This window comes from Cricetulus griseus, chromosome 2 (assembly GCF_003668045.3).
Source record: "Cricetulus griseus strain 17A/GY chromosome 2, alternate assembly CriGri-PICRH-1.0, whole genome shotgun sequence".
NCBI lineage: Eukaryota > Metazoa > Chordata > Mammalia > Rodentia > Cricetidae > Cricetulus > Cricetulus griseus.
The window spans coordinates 188369809-188389783 of record NC_048595.1 but is presented as its reverse complement, the minus strand read 5'-3'; the positions used below and the strand labels follow the sequence as shown (position 1 = coordinate 188389783).

Genomic DNA, 19975 nt, shown 5'->3' with positions numbered 1-19975 from the left:
CTCTGTAGTCTCTAGTTCCTCAGGTAAAACCAGTCAGTCACTCTAGAGTGGTGTGAGTTTGAGTGTGCATGTCCAAGACCACAGGCTTCCCACCAGGAAGCCAATGAGAGACATTAACCCGGAGATGGATGGAATCCCACAACTGCTGACCATAGAAGCCAAAGATGTGCAGGCGCTTAGAAAGTCACTGGGTAATCTTAAAACGAGGAGGGAAAGAGCGAGAAAGATGGAAGAGAAGCAGGATCCAAAGACCTCCACAGATCATCAGTCACATATATGGGTTAAGTGTCAGGCATGATGCAAATGAGCGCGTTACTATTTGACCACATCGACTAAGAAGGTGATCTCATTTACAAAGAAACATCTCCTAAGCAGGTCTTGGCCGCCAGCACCCAGAGGTCTGGGCCTTGCTGCCCTGTGAGCTTCCATTCTGCCCACTGTGGGCAGCACCGTCCTGCATCGACCTCTGAGTACAGGGGCCCTCCCTCAGAGGTGCCGATCCATCCGCTCTGCCTCCAGCCATACTGCTCAGTCTCTGCCTCCAGACCCCGCCCTAGTTGGTGGCCTTTGCTTCTCCTCCCGCCCAGCAACTCAGCTCCTCCCCATCTGCGCCTTCCGCAGAGTCCTGGCTCCAGCCCCGCCCCCTTCACACCAGGCCACGCCCCTGACCTCCTCCCTGCTTCGCCACAGCCGCCTGGCCACTCCCTTAGTCCACCTCCCAGCTCCGCCCCAAGCGTAAGGCTCCGCCCCTGCCTCCTCCTGGCCCCGCCCCAGGGACACTTCTCCCGCGCTGGGGCCCGCCTGGGGTTGTTAGGGGTCCGGGAGCCGCGAGCTGTCCAGCCTCCGAAGAACGACATTGCGGGACCGCCCCGCTCTTCTCTCGTCCCGGCGCCACCGCGCCCTTCCTCCGAGTAAGTGCTGCCGCCCTCCTAGGAGTGGAGCTCAGGGGCTCGGGGGGATTCAAAAGAATAGTAATGATAAAACCGGACGCTGTTTTGGGACTTTAAAAGTGCTCCTGGGGGCGCACTTGCAGTTCGCCCAGAGTTTCGGCCGTGAGAGTGGGTGTGAGTAGGTGTGAGTAGGCGCGTGTGTGGAAGTCAGCGTGAGCGTGTGGGAGCGTGCAGCTCGGAAAGTCCCACAGTTTTATCGTAACCGCGTCCTACTGTGGATCCCGGTTCCGCTGCTGGGAATCTACCTCCTGGGCGACCTCCTCCAGCTCCTGAGCTGAGCCCCTCTCCCTATCCCTCCCTTTCTTCTCTGGCTAATTGTCCTGTCCTCCCGGTAACCAACCTCAAACGCTAAAGCAAGGGTTGCCTGTGTTGTTCAGGATGCCCCAGATTGCAGACTGAGATGCTGGCCTCAGATTGTTATCCAATCCTGAATTGTAAAACCGTCCGCGACCAGAGTTTTGCCTTAAGATCGTTCAGTAAAGAAAGTTGTATGCCTGCGTGCGTTTCTGAATGTCCCACGTGTTTACCCGTGGCGCCCAGCTTCCAGCACCTGCTGGGAGAACACCTGATGAGTTCCCAGGGCCAGCTGATCCAGGACTGCTGATAGGCATTTTCAAGACCAGTCTGATCAAACGACTTAGACACCTGAAAGATGTTCATTGACTCAGCAACACCATGTTTCTAAACCGATTGATTTCCTAACCCACAGCACTAGCAGCTGTAGTTTACTGCCCAGTGTTGAAACAGTAACGTCCTTGGGTTGCTTAAATCTGAAAATTTCATCCCACTGTAAGTTATTTTTGTTGAGGAGGGGGCATCAGTAACTCTCACTGCAGAAGCATATTTCTACACAGAAAGATTCCTTGGTCAGTTTGCTGTATCCTAACAGCCTTACTGCCCTTGAGTTGCTGAGTTCCTGTCAAGTATCATTTCTGACTCTCCTACTGCTCTGGTTATTCTTGCTGTGTGCTTGCCATGGAAGTAGAATTCCCATGAAACTTCTTCCACATCTTTGTTGAAAATCCCCTTGGATGCTGGTAGGGAAAACGACACTATGAATACAAATTATTTCCTGAGGTGCATGAGCTAATACAACTTTATAGCTAAAGAAAAGAAAGAACCCTAGCAGGGTGGCCTTTAAGAAACCAGTGTGCTTTGGTGGCTGCAAGTTAAGAAGTGACAAATTACTTTAAGCGCTGCTTATCACAGTGGATATTTTTATCGTGCATCAACTCCTGTATTACACAAAGGTGTTTCCACGCTGTTTTAACTGAGGAAACATTATACTTTGCAGTGTAAACATATGACTCCATTTCTGTTTAAGGACAGAAATAATTATCACACTTAATTAAACACCTGGAAACATTTTTTGCCACCTTCTAATTAAATCTCTTGTAGGGAGTTAAGTCAATAACTTATTGCTAATAATCTAGGTAGTAATATAGTTATCTTTTCTTTGGTCTTTTGGGAAGCTGTTTTCCTTAGTATAGATTAAGCTCCTCCTCCTCTGCCCTCCTTTGGAGGTTCTTGCCTGTAGACCAAGTAAATAAAGTTTAGGAAAGTAGCTTAGCTCTTGGCTCCCTGTAAAATGTGAATAGTTTAGATAATGGATGTTTGTTTACCGCTCACATGGCAGGTGTAGATTTTATAAGCCCTTGTGTCTTTTTAGGTTTCCTGATTTAATAATCATTAATAAATCATCAAATGGAGGAATGTGCCACCAAAAGCTTAGGGATCTTGCACCAGTTGTAGACACTATCTTCATGGGAGATTTACTCAGCTATATATATACCCTTTGTTCTCATGAGTTTGTGCTTACCGAGAAAAGGAGCTGTTTGAGTTGGAAATCTCATCTTTGTTGTCCCTTAACTTTCTGTCCTAGTTTGCTCTCATTTTCGGTGATGCCATGACCAAACGTAACTAGTAGAAGGAAAAGTTTATAGGTAACCAGCACTGAGGGAAGTCAAGGCAGGAACTGAAGCCGAGGCCATGGAGAAACAATGTTTAGTGGCTTGGTCCCCATGACTCTCTCAGTCTGATTTCTTATAGAACCCAGGGCTACCTGCCCAGGGATGATACTGCCCACAGTGGTCTGGGCCCCCCTCCACAATAATCATTAATCAAAAAGAGTGACCACATAGACTTGCCTGTAGGCAGATCTCATGGAGGCCATTCCTCAGTTGAGGTTCCCTCTTGTCAGGTGAATCAAAGTAACCAGCACACTTTCCATTTGTGACTGTATTGTTAGATGCGGTCTCTGCCTGGGTTTTGAGCTTATATAAGGACAGACTGTACTGGGAGCCTAAATAGAATGGCAGAAACCAGGGGCTGAGCACTCTGCGCTGGCCAGGCACAGGGTGTTTCACAGGGTCAGTTTTTTTTTTTTTTTTTTTTTTTTTTTTTTTCAGTTTTCATTCTGTTGAAATCAGAGGAAAGGGTATGTGGAGAGAAGTGATTGCATCTAAATGGTGCTCATTAGGAAATGCTCTGTGTGTGTGTGTGTGTGTGTGTGTGTGTGTGTGTGTGTGTGTGTGTGTGTGTGTGGGGGTGGCTTTCTAAGAGAAACTTCCAATAGTAAGTCCTTGAGGTTGAGTGGGCCATCATGTCAGCACAGCATAGTTAATCCTCTGTTAGCCCCACTTTGAAACAACACAGCCCTTTCTTGGAGATTTCACTGGTACTCAAATTTGAGTTCCACACTTAGCAGAGTGGTGAGTCACCACCCTCTCAGTTTTGCATGGTAGGGGTTGAAAGGGCCAGAAACAAGGTAACTTCCAAGAGTCAGGGGAGAGATAGTAATGACAAACACAAGTCCCGTGTTCTCCAGTACAGAAAGAAAGGCAAAGAGGCATGGGGAAGCTCTGGGTATCTTAACCCCAGTGCTAAGGGCACTGACTTTGGCAATGAGGACATGCACAGGGCCAACCCAATGACAGAGTAGACAGTTTGCTCCAATTTGGTATTTTTAGGGTTCTATGGCTGATACAGAAACTAAGAATGGAGATGCAGGTGGTGCCTTTTTTCACCTTCCTGCTCCATTCCTTACACTGCCCACATCCTGCATTGTTGTGTGATGTTTTACTCTTTTGCCTGTTTGGACTTTACTCTTTGGTCTTCGTTCTTTGTGTGTGTGTGTGGGTGCTGCTACTCAGCTCACAAATAAATCACATATGGATTTATACTACTTACTAGTAAGATTATTACTTATAAATGCCTGACCTTATCTTGGCTTGTTTCTTTCTAGCTTTTCTTAATTATCCCATCTATCTTTGACCTCAGGGCTTTTATCTTTCTCTATTCATGTATACCTTTATTTCCCTTCTTACTCTGGGTCTGGCCAGCTGGGTGGCTGGCTCCTGAAGTCCTGCTCCTTCCTCTCTTGTTCCCTCATCCTCAGATCTTTCTTCCCCCAGATTTCTCCTCATATTTATCCTCTCTGGCTGCCAACCCTGCCTATTTCCCTCTTCTGCCTAGCTATTGGCCATTCAGCTCTTTATTAGACCATCAGGTGTTTTAGATTAGCACTGCTACACAGCTTCACAGAGTTACACAAATGCAACACAAACAAAAGCAACACCTTAAACTAATATTCCCCAGCACTTTATTTAGTACCAAAGCATATAGTAAGAACTTAACAAACAACCTGAAGATACTCTTAACAACTCAGCATTAAGACTTCTTTGTGGCTCATTTCATTTTCTGATATCCTGTGTCTGGTTTTGATGACTGTGGACTGCAGTTTCTAGACTTTTCTTCTTGGATGTCACTGTCCAACAGTTGGAAATGAATGTTTCATGAGGGAGGGAGGAGAAAGGAGAGAGGAAGAGAATATCTTGTCATAAATTGTAAATGAAAAATAATTCCCAGTGGAAGTAGGTTGAATTTATTTTTCTGTTTTGGCCTGAAGATAAAGGTATGAGTTAAAAATAGAGGTGGCTGATTCCAGAATGTCAGTCAAGAGGTACCTTAGAAACCACTTCTCAGTGGACTTAGACCACAAAGTCTCAAATTTGGAGGTATGCAGTTCCTCATTCTAGCATGTAGGAGGTGAGTGAGCATCATTCATTCTTGCAGCAGCACTAATTCAGCTTTTAGTGTATGCCTGGTAGTTCATAGCTATCCCTTATGTATCTGATGGCCTGAATGGCTGGTCACTTAGCATAGAGAAGGACAACGGTGAAAAGAGGTCCCTTTGGGTGACTGGATAGAAGCCAGGTGAACTAAAGTTTTCTTACATATCACAAAGAAAAGGTACTTCCTGAGGATAATAAAAACATTCTCAAGATAGTTTTATTTCTAAGTGATTAGAAATTATATTGAGCACATTTTACCTGATGTCTGTTTCAAATAACCACGGATGGAACAGCAATAAACCTGATTCTATTCTACATTTTCTTTCGTTAAACATTTGTGTCAAGCATGGACGTTACTTGAGAAAAGTGTTTGGAAATATCCCTGTCTCAGCAGTAATCAGGTAATACCTACTCCATCCTTTCAGGGTACAGTTGCCTTTTCTATAGAAGCAAGTATTTATGGTACAGGACTAAAGTAGGCAAGGTTCATAACCAGCTGTGAAGCTGCTGCAGGCCACCATTGTTGGCTTTGTCACATCACCCTTTTTATACAGAACAGGGGGCTGTCAAAACACCTGATATTTCTGTCAAGGTGATTATTGATAGGGCAGACAAATGGCTGCTCTCTACCAAAATGGAAAATACAAGGGTGAGGAGGTCATTGGAATGTGTCAATGTGGGAGCTCACGGACTAGGTTATTAACAAATCGTAGGTTTAACTTTTTGATAAGGGAAGAGTGCTAAGTTCCAATTTTTTCCATGCTTGTTTCATTGGTGATGGGAATAACAACGGCTTGTTTGGTCAGGAAGAGCTTGGTTAGGATGACTGTACTGGAATCAGCTGCTCATGTCTCAGCCACCACGGGCTATGTGACTTTGGGCAATTGACATCAGCTCCCTGAGCCTGCTTCCTCAAAGTTGGTGACAGTATTTGCGTTATGCGATTGCTGTATGGACTAAACCAAAATCTTCTAAGGCACTTGGTTAGTGGTGGACTTACTTCAGTTACCCAAGTTGGTCTCTTTTCAGGAGGGTGGTGATGGCTCTGGGCTGTCGTACAGTAGAGAGGAATAGTGGTAAATTGTGCTGGAGGTACTTGTAGCATTTTTTTTCCCTAACAAAGCCAGAGGAGCCCAGAGAGGAGAGTGAATATAGTACAGTTTCAATGAGTTTCTGCTATAGGATTATATGATTCTGTGAGGATAATGCTGCTGCTCCTGCTGCTGCTGCTGCCGCTGCCACTGCCTGAGCCAGCACAGGACTGCTGAGTTTATGTGTGCTCAGCACAAAGCTCTGGTGCCCATCAAGCTTCCCCACACATGAGAGATGCTTTTATGACCTGTTCTAGTTTACCTGTGACTAGTGAGCTGGCCTTTCACCTCTCCCATGTGTCAAGCAGGTATCGAAGACAGAGTATCCAACACAGACAGCTGCCCACGGTTTTGCAAGGGACTTGGACTGATGTGTCCTCAGCCTAAGTATGAACTCCAGGACTCCAGGAGGCAAAAAGGCAGGGAAATTGTGCTCTTCTGTGAACACAGCATTGGGCAAAGCATACAATGTGTGACTGAATATTTGAAAGGAGCCAAAGAATAGACAGCAGCCCAGACAGCCACAGCTAGCATTTACTACTTCAGGCTGAGTTCACTTAGGACAAACCCTTCTCACTCCAAAATCTGATCTATCTATCTATCTGTCTATCTATCTATCTATCTATCTATCTATCTATCTATCTATCTATCCATCCATCCCCCCCCCCCGTGTGTGTGTGTGTGTGTGTGTGTGTAGACCAGGCTGGCCTTGAATTCACAAAGACTCTCTTGCCTCTGCCTTCTGAGTGCTATGATTAAATGCGTATACTACCAGCTGATTATTTTTAAAAATGAGAGATTGCGGAGCGGTTAAAGGCATTTATTTGTTCATGCAGAGAGCCAGAGTTCAGTTCCCAGCACCCACTTTGGATAGCTCATAGTGTCCTGTAACTCGAGTTCCAGGGGGATCTAATACCTCTCACCTCTTCCTCCACCAGTACCTGCACTCCTGTGTGCACACTCACATAGGTACATAACTTAAAAAAAAAAAAAAGTCTTGAAAAAATTCTTGCAACATGGCCTCCAACGGAAATGGCAGACACAGAGGTTGTGGTATATGCCATGGCAGCCTTGCTACCAATGCTTTCTTGTCTTGGGCTGTCCATCTGACTGTGATCAGAATCACATGCATACAGACACAACACCAAATGCCATGGCTGTATGGGGAAAGGTGCAGGCACAATGTTGGCAACAGATTTCAAAGTTCAAGACATGCTTTGATGACTCAGACCTTCAAGAAACAAGCCAGGTGTCTGACTCCATCATGAAGTGACCAGGAAACAACTTCTTTATTTCCCCTTCTCTCTCTACAATGATGAGGTGGTTTTTCTGGGAAATGGCTTGTGTTTGACTAAATAATCATGTCACCACCTTAGTGTAGACAGGCCCCCAGTGACTCACAGGGTGTACCTGGGAGGTGACTGAGCCCAGACATCCTCAGCTTCCGGAGATGACCTCTGTTTACATGCTCAGCCTCTCTGCTCCTTTGCTTTTATTACCTAAAACAACTGGTAGGTCCCAAAGGCACGGCTGCTGTAGCTTGCCCATTCAGGAGACCATCACTAGAGAACTCAGGTGGCGGCAAGGAGTCCCTGCCTGGTGTGCTGAGCACTCACTGTCTTCCCAGCAGGAAGTCTCTGCTCAGGTGTCACAGTCTGGGATTTTCTGGGAAACCAAAAAGATGAATGGGTCCACTGTACATCTGAGCCTGCATCTTTGGCCCTGACAACATGTCAGTCACTTGGAAAACTTGATGTTGAAGGTGAATGTTCTTGGGTTCCATTACCAGGGTAAACCTGGGAATCTGTTTCTACCCCCTGTCCTGCCCGCCCCCCCCCCCCCCCCCGAGATCTAATGCACAGCAAAATGAGAATCTCTAGCTGGGGAGATGTGTTTTCATGTCTTGTTTTAGAAAACTACTTTGGACAGTATATTTCTACAGGGATTTGTGTGCATGTGCTCGTGTGTGTGTGTGTGTGTGTGTGTGTGTGTGTGTGTGTGTGTGTGTGTGTCTGTATATGCATGTGGAGTGCAGGCACATATATATATTCCTGAATGTGGATGTGGGGTGGCAGCAGGGACCCATGTGCATGTCTACGTACAGACCTGAGATTGATGGCAGGTGTCCTTTTCTATCACTCTCAAGTTTCAAGACAGCTTGTTTCATAGAACCTGAAGCTTACAAATTTGGCTAGACTGACTCGTGAGATCCAGGGATCTAATGTCTCTTCCACCACCACTGGAATACCCACCTGCCCCCCAGAACTGGGATTACAGATGCATGCTGCCAAGCTGGGGTTCCAAACTCAGGTCTTCCTGCCTGCACAGTAAGTGCTTTCATAACCACACTATCCCCAGTCCACGGTTATTATTTTCTTTGTACAGAGTGGCTTTAAAGGTGAATGGACATTGTAATAAATTATACACAGGGAATGCATACCCATATTTTTTTAAAAAAGTAATTATTTAATGTTATTTTATGTGCATTGGCATCAGATCTCCTGGAACTGGAGTTACAGACAGCTGTGATCTGCCATGTGGATGCTGGGAACTGAACCCAGGTCCTCTGGAAGAGCAGCTAGGGCCAATTCTCCAGCTCCTACATACCCTTCTTAAGAAATAACCAAGTCTGTATTTTTTTAAGTAGGTCCTCACTGGCTTGGAAAATGTTGACAATCAAAACTTGTAGTGGTATCCTCAAATGGATCAAAATGTGACGTTCATGGGAGGTCACATAGGATTTGTTCGGTGTTCAAATAGCTGAAAGTCTAGCTGTTAGTCATGCATGATGCTGACCTTGTGGGTTTGCTGTGTGGCTGGCTTTCGCACGTTGAAAGTGCTTTGTAGATGGCTGGTCTGGGATGACATCCTTCTTTCAAGCATGACCTGAGACTCTGAGCTGCCAAGTGACCCATTTTCCCCAGCCCAGGTCCTAGTACCTCCAGGAATAACCTGTCTTGTTCTCACATTTCCTCTTTGATTTTGCAACCTGAAATAGGCTGGTTTTTTTTTTTTTTTTCCTTTGAAGCGAACTTGCTATAACTTCTGCTTTTCTCTCCCTTTTCCTGCATTTTGGGTTGTGTTAATACCCAAGTCCTCCTTTCCTTATCCTGAATTTGGTTACTTTTAAAGTTATTCTAATAGGGGCCATGGGAAGTATGAATAATGAAGGCCTCATCCTGATGACAGTACTAATTTTAGTTGATCCACTGCTTTTGCCCTCTAGGGTTAAATATGTAATTAGTTCCTAACAAGGATGAAGATGGATGAATTTGAGTCTAGCTACTGTCCAGTAGGTTTGATGGCCCAGCTCCAGTACACCAGGCCTTCCAACCTCACCATTTGAGGAGTGGAACAGATGGAAGAATGGGCAGTGACTTCGAAGACAGATGGCAGGAGGAGAGAATCAATCACCTTCTGCCTGATGCACAATGCAAGCACATCTTCCCCAAAACTGTCCCTTTAATGAGCCTTAAATTTCTTTCCCCTTTTGTGGCTCCCATTAGTATGTGTACAGTCATGATAGGAGTGCACCTGTCTGGGACTGCCAGAATACCCAGATCTTAGTCTGAGATCAAGATACCAGTAGCTTGGCTTCTCCTGGGATCTCCCTCCATGTTTAGCAGATGGCCACCTTCCCTCTGTGTCCTGCTGTGAATGTCTCTGGTGCCTGTCCCTCTTACTAGACCACAGTCATGTTATGTTAGGGCTTTACCCTTATGACTTCATTTAATCTTAATTATCTCTTTACTAAAGGGCAATCTCCATATAGTCACACTGGGAATTAGGACCTTGATATAAAAAACTTAGAGGGACACACTTCTGTCTGTAATAACCAGGTTTTATAGCAATTAAAAGGTGAGAAAAATTTCCTTTTATAATTATTAATTTACTCTGTGTGTATCTGAGTGCATGCATGCAGTCACGCTTGCGTGTCATAGCACATGAGTAGTAGTCAGAGGACAACTTATGGGAGTTGGTCTTTCATCCACCATGTGGGTTCCAGGGATCAAACTAGTTGTCAGGCTTGGTGACAAATGCTCTTATCTGATGAACCATCTTACTGACCCCAGGAAGAAGCTAGATTATTGTTTTTGTTTTTATTTTTAATTTACCTGCTCATTTGATGTATTTGGGCCCTGTGATTTTTACTGGGGACCTCAGTGTATATTTGGTATAGTTTTGTTCTTCAGATTTGGAAAATTCCCTTTTAAATTTTTCTGTGTGTGTGTGTGTGTGTGTGTGTGTGTGTGTGTGTGTGTGTGTGTGTGTACCTCCCAGGCTGATGTCAGGTGTCTTTGTCAATTGCTTTCTCCCTTGCTTTTATAATTAGGGTCTCTCAGTGAACCTGGAACATGGTGATTCGGCTAAACAGTTTGGCAAGCACACCCAGGGATTGTCCTATCTCTGTCTCCCCAATGTTGGGGTACATCTGGCTTCTTCATTTTTCTGTCTGGGTTCTAGGGATGTGAACTTAAGTGCTCATGCTTGCCAGCAAGTTCTTTACCAACTGAGCTATCTCTTCAGACCCATGAGGAACTTTCTTTAAAATGTTCTGGTAGTTGAGGTCTGCCAGCAACAGATTCTGTCAGTGTTCCTGGTGCCTCTCTGTATCATTCCTTTCCTCTGTTTATAAGGACACTAGTCAGGTTGGAAAAGGGCCAATTAAAGCTTTGTTTTAACTGACTCAATGTAATGGTTCTGTCTTTAGCTCTAGTCACACACTGAAAGACAAGACTTCAACATTCAGATTTTGGAAGATGTCTTTTTATGATAACACTGCTATGACAAAATGGCCAGCACTTGGTAATTTGTAAAGAAAATAACTTAGCCAGGAGGTGGTGGCACATGCCTTTAATCCTAGCATTCTAGGGAAAAGGCAAGGCAAATCTCTGAGTTCGAGGCCAGCCTGGTCTACAAAATGAGTTCCAGGACAGCCAGGACTACATAGAGAAACCCTGTCTCAAAAAAAAAAAAAAAAAAAAAAAAAAGAAAGAAAGAAAGAAAAGAACAGAACTTTGTTTTTCACAGCTCTTAACAGCTAAGGAGCCAAATGTCAAGGTATCAGAAGTCTCTTCTAAGATGCCTTCTTGTTTATTCACCCGAGTTCATAGACTCCTTTTATAATATTAACCTATAAGGCAGAAGGGCCTGCCTCAAATCACTGCTCCGAAGACCTCGGGCCTCAGTCCCATCTTCTTAGGGTTTTATGTTCAGTGGTGGAAAATCATACTGATTACGGACCTTTGGTATGCAGGTAAGGGGGTGCCCCAGTCATAGTGATTTTAATAGTAAAAATATTAAATTACTTTATATGAAGGGCAATCTGGTTATCGGTGGCTTATGTATGCTACCTTTCATTCACATGTTTGCAAATGAGCAGATTTGCCAATGAAAGGTATCATGGTCAGACCATGGTTTCCTTAGCAGTAGTCATGGCCCACCAGTCTCATCCATAGACAGGAAGTGGGGAAGCCTGTGTGTGGGCACAGGGCATGATGGAGGTGGCTGTGATAAACAGTGTCTTTTGTAGAGTCCTACACTAGAAGCTTCCACAGTCTCATTGTCTAGAACTAGTCACACTTTAAAGGAAGCCGTGTAACTGGACGGTGGACATGGAGTGAGAACTATTGTACTACTCTTCAGTAGCTGTGTCAACAGGAAGAGGCAGAAGGGCTAGACACTTGAGTTGGCAATCAGCATTTGGATTAGCCTGCAGGCTACCTACATACCTACAAGGCTGCTGAGTTAAGGCTGTTCTTGACAAAAATTCTAAGTCTTATTGGAATTAAAACTCTACTGATGATGGTGACTGGGAGGATATTTTTAAAAAAATGTAATGTCTTAAGTATATTAGAAATCACAAGTGTGTAAGGACTGCCAGTGGTAACTATCTTCTAGACCACGGGCTTATAAAAATGGCATTATTTACTTTGGAGAAATCATCCAGCATTTAAACCCAGAAAAACATTTCCAGAATGGTTTGCTGCCATGATAGCATTACCGAGTGTTTATGATGGGCCAGGCCTGTATACTAAGTGCTTTATACAGTTATTCAGTTTCACCTCAGAATGGAACCACCAGGAAGGAACTACTGTTAATCCTCTCATCCAGGTGAGGAAGGTTAACAACCCCCTGCAGCTTGTCCAGCTGACCTGGGGCCACGCCCTGGCTCAGCTGCCGCCCACACTGCTGCTCTAACTGCTCTAGGGGATTTGCTCCTCAGAATAGCTGCTAGGAACACTCTCATTTCCTGTGACCTCTTGGCAGCCATTAGGTCTCCAGCCAGATGGTTCTATGTGTAGCTGGCCTCCGTGCTTCACTCTTTGTTACACTGTGGTGCTTTTAGTTGTAGAAAGATGTATCAAGGTTGGTGTAGAGCTGTCCACTCCACATTTCCTGGGTGGACATGTGTAGTCTCTGCACTGGGAACATGGAACACTTAACCGTTTTTGTGCTTTCAGCAAGGTCTTTCCTCACAACTGCCACCCAAGACTCATGTATCCCAAGCTAGCTTTGAATTCCTTATGTAGCTGAGGATGACCTTGAACTCTTAATCCTCCTACTTCTACTTCTAGAGTAGTAGGGCTAGAAACCAGTACTAGATTAGTAGTATGCCAACTGAGCTATGTCACCAGCCCAGGCCAAGACATTTTAAAGCTGTTCTTTAGGTATCTTGGAGTACATCATTTGCTACAAGCTCTAAGCATATTTTGAAGTGTTATATCAGGTTTAATTGAGCCTGTAAATGAAAATTATGTTTTTTAAAAAAGTATTTATTGTGTATCTGCCTGCATGTATGGCTACAGGCCAGAAGAGGGCACTAGATCTCATTGCAGATGGTTGTGAGCCACCATGTGGTTGCTGGGAATCGAACTCAGGACCAGTGTTCTTAACCTCTGAGCCATCTCTCCAGCCCAAACATTATTTATCTTAAACAAGAGGTTTACTGAAACACTGAGCCGGTTCCCAGCTCCTCAATCCGACAACCCGTGGTCCTTTCCTTTCCATCAGATGCACATTGCACTGACATGTCTAGATTTTCTTAAACATTTTAATTTTTTTTTTTTTTAGAATAAAACACAAACACCCAAATCCACACAAAAAAACACACACGACTCACTGAGGTATTTCAAGGCAGGCACATGTTGGTAGTGTTAAGGAAGCCCCTGGGTGTCCCGACTGTAGAACCTGCTTGGGCTGTGAGACCATATGACCCTGCCCAGAATAGGACCGTTGGGGTTCCATGACCCTGGGTGTTGCAGTTTGGCAGATGTAGACAGCCAATCAGAAATGTAACTGTTGGTCACCTCATCCCCACCTGCTTTGGGGTTTTTCCCTTTAAAAGAACTCCCAATTCTGGGCTTGGGGTCTGACTCTTTAACTCTTGCATGAGCTTGAGTTGGGACCCCAGTGCGCTGGTTGCTGAATAAAGCCTCTTGCTGTTTGCATCAAGCCTTCACCTCTGCCTGGTGATTGGGGTCACCACAGTCCTGGGCCGAGATCCTGGGGGCCTGAACCTCAGGGGGTCTTTCACGACCACACATCCCTCTGTCCCTCCATAACAGAATGCTGACCTGTTAGGAGGAGGCTTTTCCTGGTGCCTCTCTTGGGTTGCATCACATGAGTGAGCATTGTGATGCACAGGGGTTTAGTCTGGCTCGCTTGACTAAGTGTGTCTTGTAAGCATCTTTACTGGATGGATCTCCTGACCACCTTCCTCTCCTCAAAACTACTGTTCGTGGAGGGCTGAGGGCTGAGGGCTGAGGGCTGACTGCTTTGCAGTTTCACTCGCTGTGTCATCAAGATGCCACTCCAGACCTTTGCCTCCTGTTTCCTACATCTGCATCCAGTGTGATGGACCCAGATGGGACCCCTCTGGCAAGATTCCTAGAGGTGGACTATGCTGTCACCAGGAGGTCCCTAGGCCTGGTTTTTCCACTTTCTGAAGGATGCAGCTGCTGACCACAGATGTAGTATCGATTCACAGAGACTTGCAGAATAGGGGTTTTTCAGTTCTGCCTTTTTATCAGTTATAGGCAAGATAATTGTATAAAGTCAGACTCTTCCTTGATCGTTCTTTGATTGCTCAGAGGTATAGTTCATAGAAACAGACAGATAGATGCTTATGTCCTCTGTTTTACCCAAGTTTTCTAGAATTAGTTTCCTATCATTCCTGGAAGGTGACAGTTAGGCTTTTACTATTTTAAACCCTTGTTAGCTTATGGAATTAAATATACTTGATGAATTTCCATCTGCTGCCATTTTAATTATCAGCAAGACTCACCCAGGTATGGTGGAACAGGGAGCCCTCCTCTGTTGGCTCTGGGGTCCTTCTGTAACATGCTTGCTGCCATACTAAAGTGATCCAGGCTTGTTCTTCATGTTTCTTGCCTCAACCTGCAATGAGCCTCAGAATCTGTCTTTTTGTTTATTTTTGCTTTTTAGTGAAGAATGATATTACAGACCATAAAACATGCAGGAGATGGCCCCCTCACTGGAATAGTTATTCTTTCTAGGCATTTCCACTGGTTCCAACTGGAAAGAGTATACACATCCACACAGAAACATAGACTTTTGTGGAGATAAGAAACTTTTAGTTCATATTGATGGTTCCAGTTCATACACTATGACTATTGTAAATTTTTGTTTGTTAGTTTCTTTTTTCCCCTTTGGCAGGAATCTGTGAGGGCCAAAGTTATGTTTTAAGTTTTAATTACTGTGCTTAAGGGATCCATAAAGCAAAAAAAAAAATAATAATAAAATAAAACAAAACAAAAAACAAACAAAAATGCCTCTAACCTGTAAGCCCCACTTGCCCAAGGACAGATAACTTCCTGAAATGCTAGGGGCTGTTCATGTAAGATAATAACCCACATTGTTTTTATATCTGTAAACAAGGTGGGTTGCTCCAACTGCTTAGGATGTGCTTGATCACTGTAGGTGGGGGTATGTAGACAGGAAGTACATCGGGATGTATGCTTGCACATATCGAATGAAGGTGGGAAGCATGTAGCCTTGTGCGTTTTGCCTTTATAAGCACCTGACTAAAGTAATTCATGGCCACTGTCTGGGAATCTTGGGTATGGACCTAGCTAGCCAGTGTCGATTTTCCTGGGCAATCTTGAATAAAACTTGCTTCAAATTTGGCTCAAAAGTTGTGGTAGCAGTCTTATTCTTGCTTATTATTTGGGTCAACAAATCCTGTTTTGTTTTTGTCAAGAAGAGAATATTATTTGGCATATTTCATGCTCCTTCTACCCACTACCAGATAATATAGCCATCATATCAAGCAATCTGCCCTATAATCTCCATTTAGTGTTATTTCTCTGGTATTTTCACCAGTTTCTACACTGAAGCCTATGAACATTCCAAATTAAAGAAGATTCTCTAGTTGACTTAACAGGAAGGACTCATAGAAATGATATTCTCTAATTTATTGCTAACTTTTTTGTGACCTTTGGTAATGAGAGTCAGTTTTGCTGGGTATAAAATCCATAGCTCACATTCTCTTTTCTTGAGAATCTAAAGTATGGTCACCCTTGTCAGAATTCCAGTGATGAAATTATAACTTTATTTTAGTCTTTGTGATCCATTCTTGTTATCCTTTTGAGGGCACCAATCATGCTGTGTATCTAATTCAATCAGTCTGCTGTGTATCCAGCATTCCATCCTAGGGTTAGTGATCTGTCGTGTTACCAAGTGCCAGCTTTATGATTTGATCAGTCCTTATACTAATTAATCTCTTCCTTTCAATCCACAATAAACTCTGTGCTCTTGGTAACTATAGCACTTTTGTCTTTGAAAGCTCAGCAGACCCTTATAAAAGTGCACAGCTAGCACTAAATACATGTTTGTTTGTGAAGTGATATGGAAGGGTGATGGTAGTTTTCCTTTCCTTATTAACCTATGAGGAACCACCCATCCTTTTGAACTCTTTCCTCTTGTGACATGAGGCTTTGCCTCAGGTATAGCTGTGCTTACCAAGGTATCTCTTCCTTGAGAAGGGGGGGTTACAATAACCCTTGAGTGGCAGGTTGTCCTCTGTATTCAGCATAAGGTGATCAGACTGTGTTCTCATTGTATTACATGTGGGGAATGCCCATGCTTCCAACAATATGACTCTATGGTGAACATCAGCATGGTCCCCATGCCTTATTCTTCTGTCCATACATTCCCTTCTCATTTCCTTTGTCTTACAGCCAGATCCCCACTTCTCCAATATTGTATTTGTAACCACTGCTGCCTCACTGGGTGCTGGGGCTGCTACCTTCTTTGATACACCCTTTCCCTTTTCTTGCTTGCTTTGTTCTTGTGCATCCGTGCATGTGTGTGTGTGTGTGTGCCTGTGCACATGGAATTAGAAGAAGGCATCAGATCCCCTGGAACCAAGGTTATAGATGGTTGTGAGATGCCATGTGGGTGTTAGGAATAGAGCTCAGGCCCCCTGTAAGGGCAGCCAGTGTTCTTTCTTAACCACTGAGCTCTCTCTCTAGTCTGTTGTTACCATTGTACAGGTGAAAACATTCAGAACTCTAATTGTTACCCAAGGTCAAAAGGAAATCTGACATTTGAATCCATCTTTATTATTTTTTTTAGTTTGCATGTGAAAGAATGAGTTTGGCTATAACATTTTCATACTATACATGGCCTCTGCATTTGCTCACTACTCTCACTCTCCCTGTCTCCTTCCCACTCCTGTTGCAGGAATTGTGTCACCAACTTCATTCAAGGGCACAAGAAAGTGCTTGCCATTGGTCAGTAACAGATTGGTCTTGGGGTTAGAGGATGGAGCTATTATTCTAAGTTTAGAACTTTTATAGACTTTCCTTGGAGCTGTTAAAAATATCTCATTTAAACCTTGGAGCATGAATAGGAAGGGGAAGAGAGGAAGAGGTATGGCAGATGGAGCTCTGTGGTTTTCAATCCATTGTCAGGATTGCAGACCGGACAGCTGCATTTCTCACTGGTAACAAGTCAGCAGAGTTACCTGCCCTTGCTTGTTAATGCCTCAACACTCTGTGTGTGTGTGTGTGTGTGTGTGTGTGTGTGAGAGAGAGAGAGAGAGAGAGAGAGAGAGAGAGAGAGAGAGAGAGAGAGAGAGTCCTTGAGAGAGAGTGTGTGTGTTGTGGGGGGGAGGAGAATGTGTGTATGCAGTCAAGTTCTTGAGGGGATATGTATGTGTGTGTGTGTGCTCAAAGAGAGGGAGAGAGAAAGGGAATGTATGTGTGTGAGTGTGATGTGTACTAGAGAGTGTTATGTGTGTGTGAGAGTGTAGGTGTGTGCGTCTGTAAGAGTGTGTGTGAGATGTGAGAGTGTATATGAGTGTGTAACTAATGTGTCAATTTCAAAACTTGTTAAGCATGTTCATTTGGGTAAGAAAAAGTCTCAAAGCCTTTAAAAAAGATGATTAAAAAAAAACCTGTTGTGTCTCCATATATCCTTAGAATTTTTTAAAAATGTGCGTCAGGAACCAGTGAGATGATTCAGCAGGTAAGGTACTTGCCATCGAAACTGCTGACCTGAGTTAATAAGACAACTGAATCTCGAAAGTTGTGTCCTGACATCAGCACACACTCCATCCTCCACCAAGTAATTAAGTATAATTTTAAAAGTTAAAAAAAAAATTCATCTGGTCCTGCATGCTGGGTAAGGTCTTAGACAGGCATGCAGGTAGTGATTGTGTAGTAACTGGCTGTGTGGTGTTGCTGAGCTGTATAGCCGCTGTCAGCCTGAATGTCCATACCTAAGAATGTAAAGCATAGACTAAATTTCCTGCAGGCAGGCCCTCCTGGCTGTCGAATCCTAAGGACCTGTTGATGACATACACTTTTTATTATCACCAAAAGCACAGGTGCCAAGGGAGACCAAAGCCCTTGGCAGAACAAGAATGATAGTGTTCTGGATGCCCTGTGAAAGAAAGCTGCACTGCCTGCCCCAGGATAGAATGGGAAATTTTACCCAAGGAGCTTGGGGTGGGAGCCAGAATCCTGGCTCAGAATCTTCCCAGGAGGCTCCGGGGCGGTACAGTGCTATCCTGAGATACTCTGGTGAGTAAATTTATTTTTAGACTCTCTCATGATTCCTCTCCTCGATCAGTGACTGTTCACTCTTACATACGCTAAATAGAGAACCCATCTGTGTGACAATGTCAGGAAGCTGATACGAGTGGCCCATAAGTGGATGAAGTTTTGTACAAAAGAAAAAAAAAAGGTTCATTACAGTTTTTGTTTTTAAGAATCGGAGAGGACCTAGAGAATATCTCAGGAGTAGCCCACTCACGTAGCTGCATGAGGCCCCATTTTCAATCCCCAGCATTGCAAAATAAACAAAATAACAACTAAAACCCTTCAATGGCTTCAATATGTTTGACTGCTTATGCCTATAAAGTGCTGCTTCCTGGAGTTGAAACCCTACGCAGCTTGAGAACAAGGTTGGCCTCTGTGCTCTGATATGGAAAGATCTCAAGACAGATTGAATTAAAACACCAAATAATGATCTCATTATGTTTTTAAAAAAGGCATATTATATGTTTATGAGTGCATAGACATTCTTTAAAAGAATGAACACTGTACCATTAATAGTAGAACTGCAGCTTGAAAGGGAAGGGGGTTTATGTTTTCATTTTAGTCTGTCATGCTCCAATTTCATATTAAAAATATATTTGACAAAGGAGAGAATTTCCATTTCAATTGAGATTTTGAGTCCTTCTAATAATCCCTTTAAAAAATCTGAATAAAAATAGCCTACCATAAACACTTTTGCCTCCCAGCATTAGGTAAGTCTCCATTTCCACCTCCCCAGCACTGTTCTTTTTTCAAAACACAATTCTCTGGTGATTGTGTTCCTGTAGCTCAGAGTGATCCATGAGTCTCCAGGAGCTATTGACATCCTGAAGGGAGGTGTGTAGAGTGTAGGCCTGGCCTGTTGGCTTGACATCCATTGTTGATGGCTGTTCCATGTACCCAGCATAGTATTCATGCAAGATACACTGGTGTGCCTTTCGTCGCCCAGAAACTGTTTGGCTTCCAGGTCTCAGTCTTTTCTCTTGTAGCAGCAAGGGAGGAATGAACAGACTAGCAGGTTCCAAGCTCCTTGTACAGCCTTCAAGGCTCTGACTGTACCCCTCCTCTTCCTCTGTGTGGTTACTTCCCATCCCATTCCCAAATCCCTAGCAGGCTATCAGGCTACACCTGCTCTTCCCTGAGTATGCAAGGGTGTATCCAAGTTTTCTCTGTCCTGGACCCAGTCCAGGTGATGCCTCACAAACCTTATCTGAGTTCAGATGTGCTTTTGCTGTCTTCAAAGGTCCTGTAACTCCTTCCAGGCCTCTACTTTTAACAACATTTCCTTGTAGTGCAGCCCCCTTCTGGCCTCCTCAATGGCTTCCTGGGCACAGTAAAGACCTTTTTAGTTTTTACCTTTTCTGGTGTTATTGAGGTATATGATTAATGGATAATGATTATAATCTATTCAAGTTGTAAACTTGGCTGATTTGATAGGCACCTCCATCTGGATATCTATGACCAACAATGGGCACCTTCACAGTACAGTTACTATATACACGTATGGTCAGAACACATAAGATCAGGTCTCTCAGTAGGGTACAGTGTTATTAGCTCCTGACACTGTGCTGTATAGTAATAAACCTTAGCCTTCTTCATCTTAGAACTCAAGGTTTGTACCATTTGACCAACCCTTCTCCATACTCCCAGCGTAGGCAACCACTGTCTACTTTCTGCTTCTATGAGGGAAGTCTTGTTATCAGTATGTATTAATGAGTGACTTCATTTTTATGGTTTTTTTTCAAATATTTTTACTTTCATCCAAAGAATTATTTTGAAAAGTCTGATGTTAGGGC

At 43.9% G+C, this 19975-nt stretch overlaps 1 protein-coding gene across 1 annotated transcript in view; it reads left to right on the top strand.

Moving 5' to 3' along the window:
• The first annotated feature begins 763 nt into the window (after nucleotides 1-763).
• Tnfaip8 (TNF alpha induced protein 8) overlaps nucleotides 764-19975 on the top strand; it is a 121642-nt gene continuing 102430 nt past the window's right edge. Inside the window, exon 1 of the mRNA XM_027400881.2 lies at nucleotides 764-911. Within this exon, the coding sequence (XP_027256682.1) occupies nucleotide 911 (1 nt within the window). The 5' untranslated portion in view covers nucleotides 764-910. The remainder of the gene's footprint in view (nucleotides 912-19975) is intronic.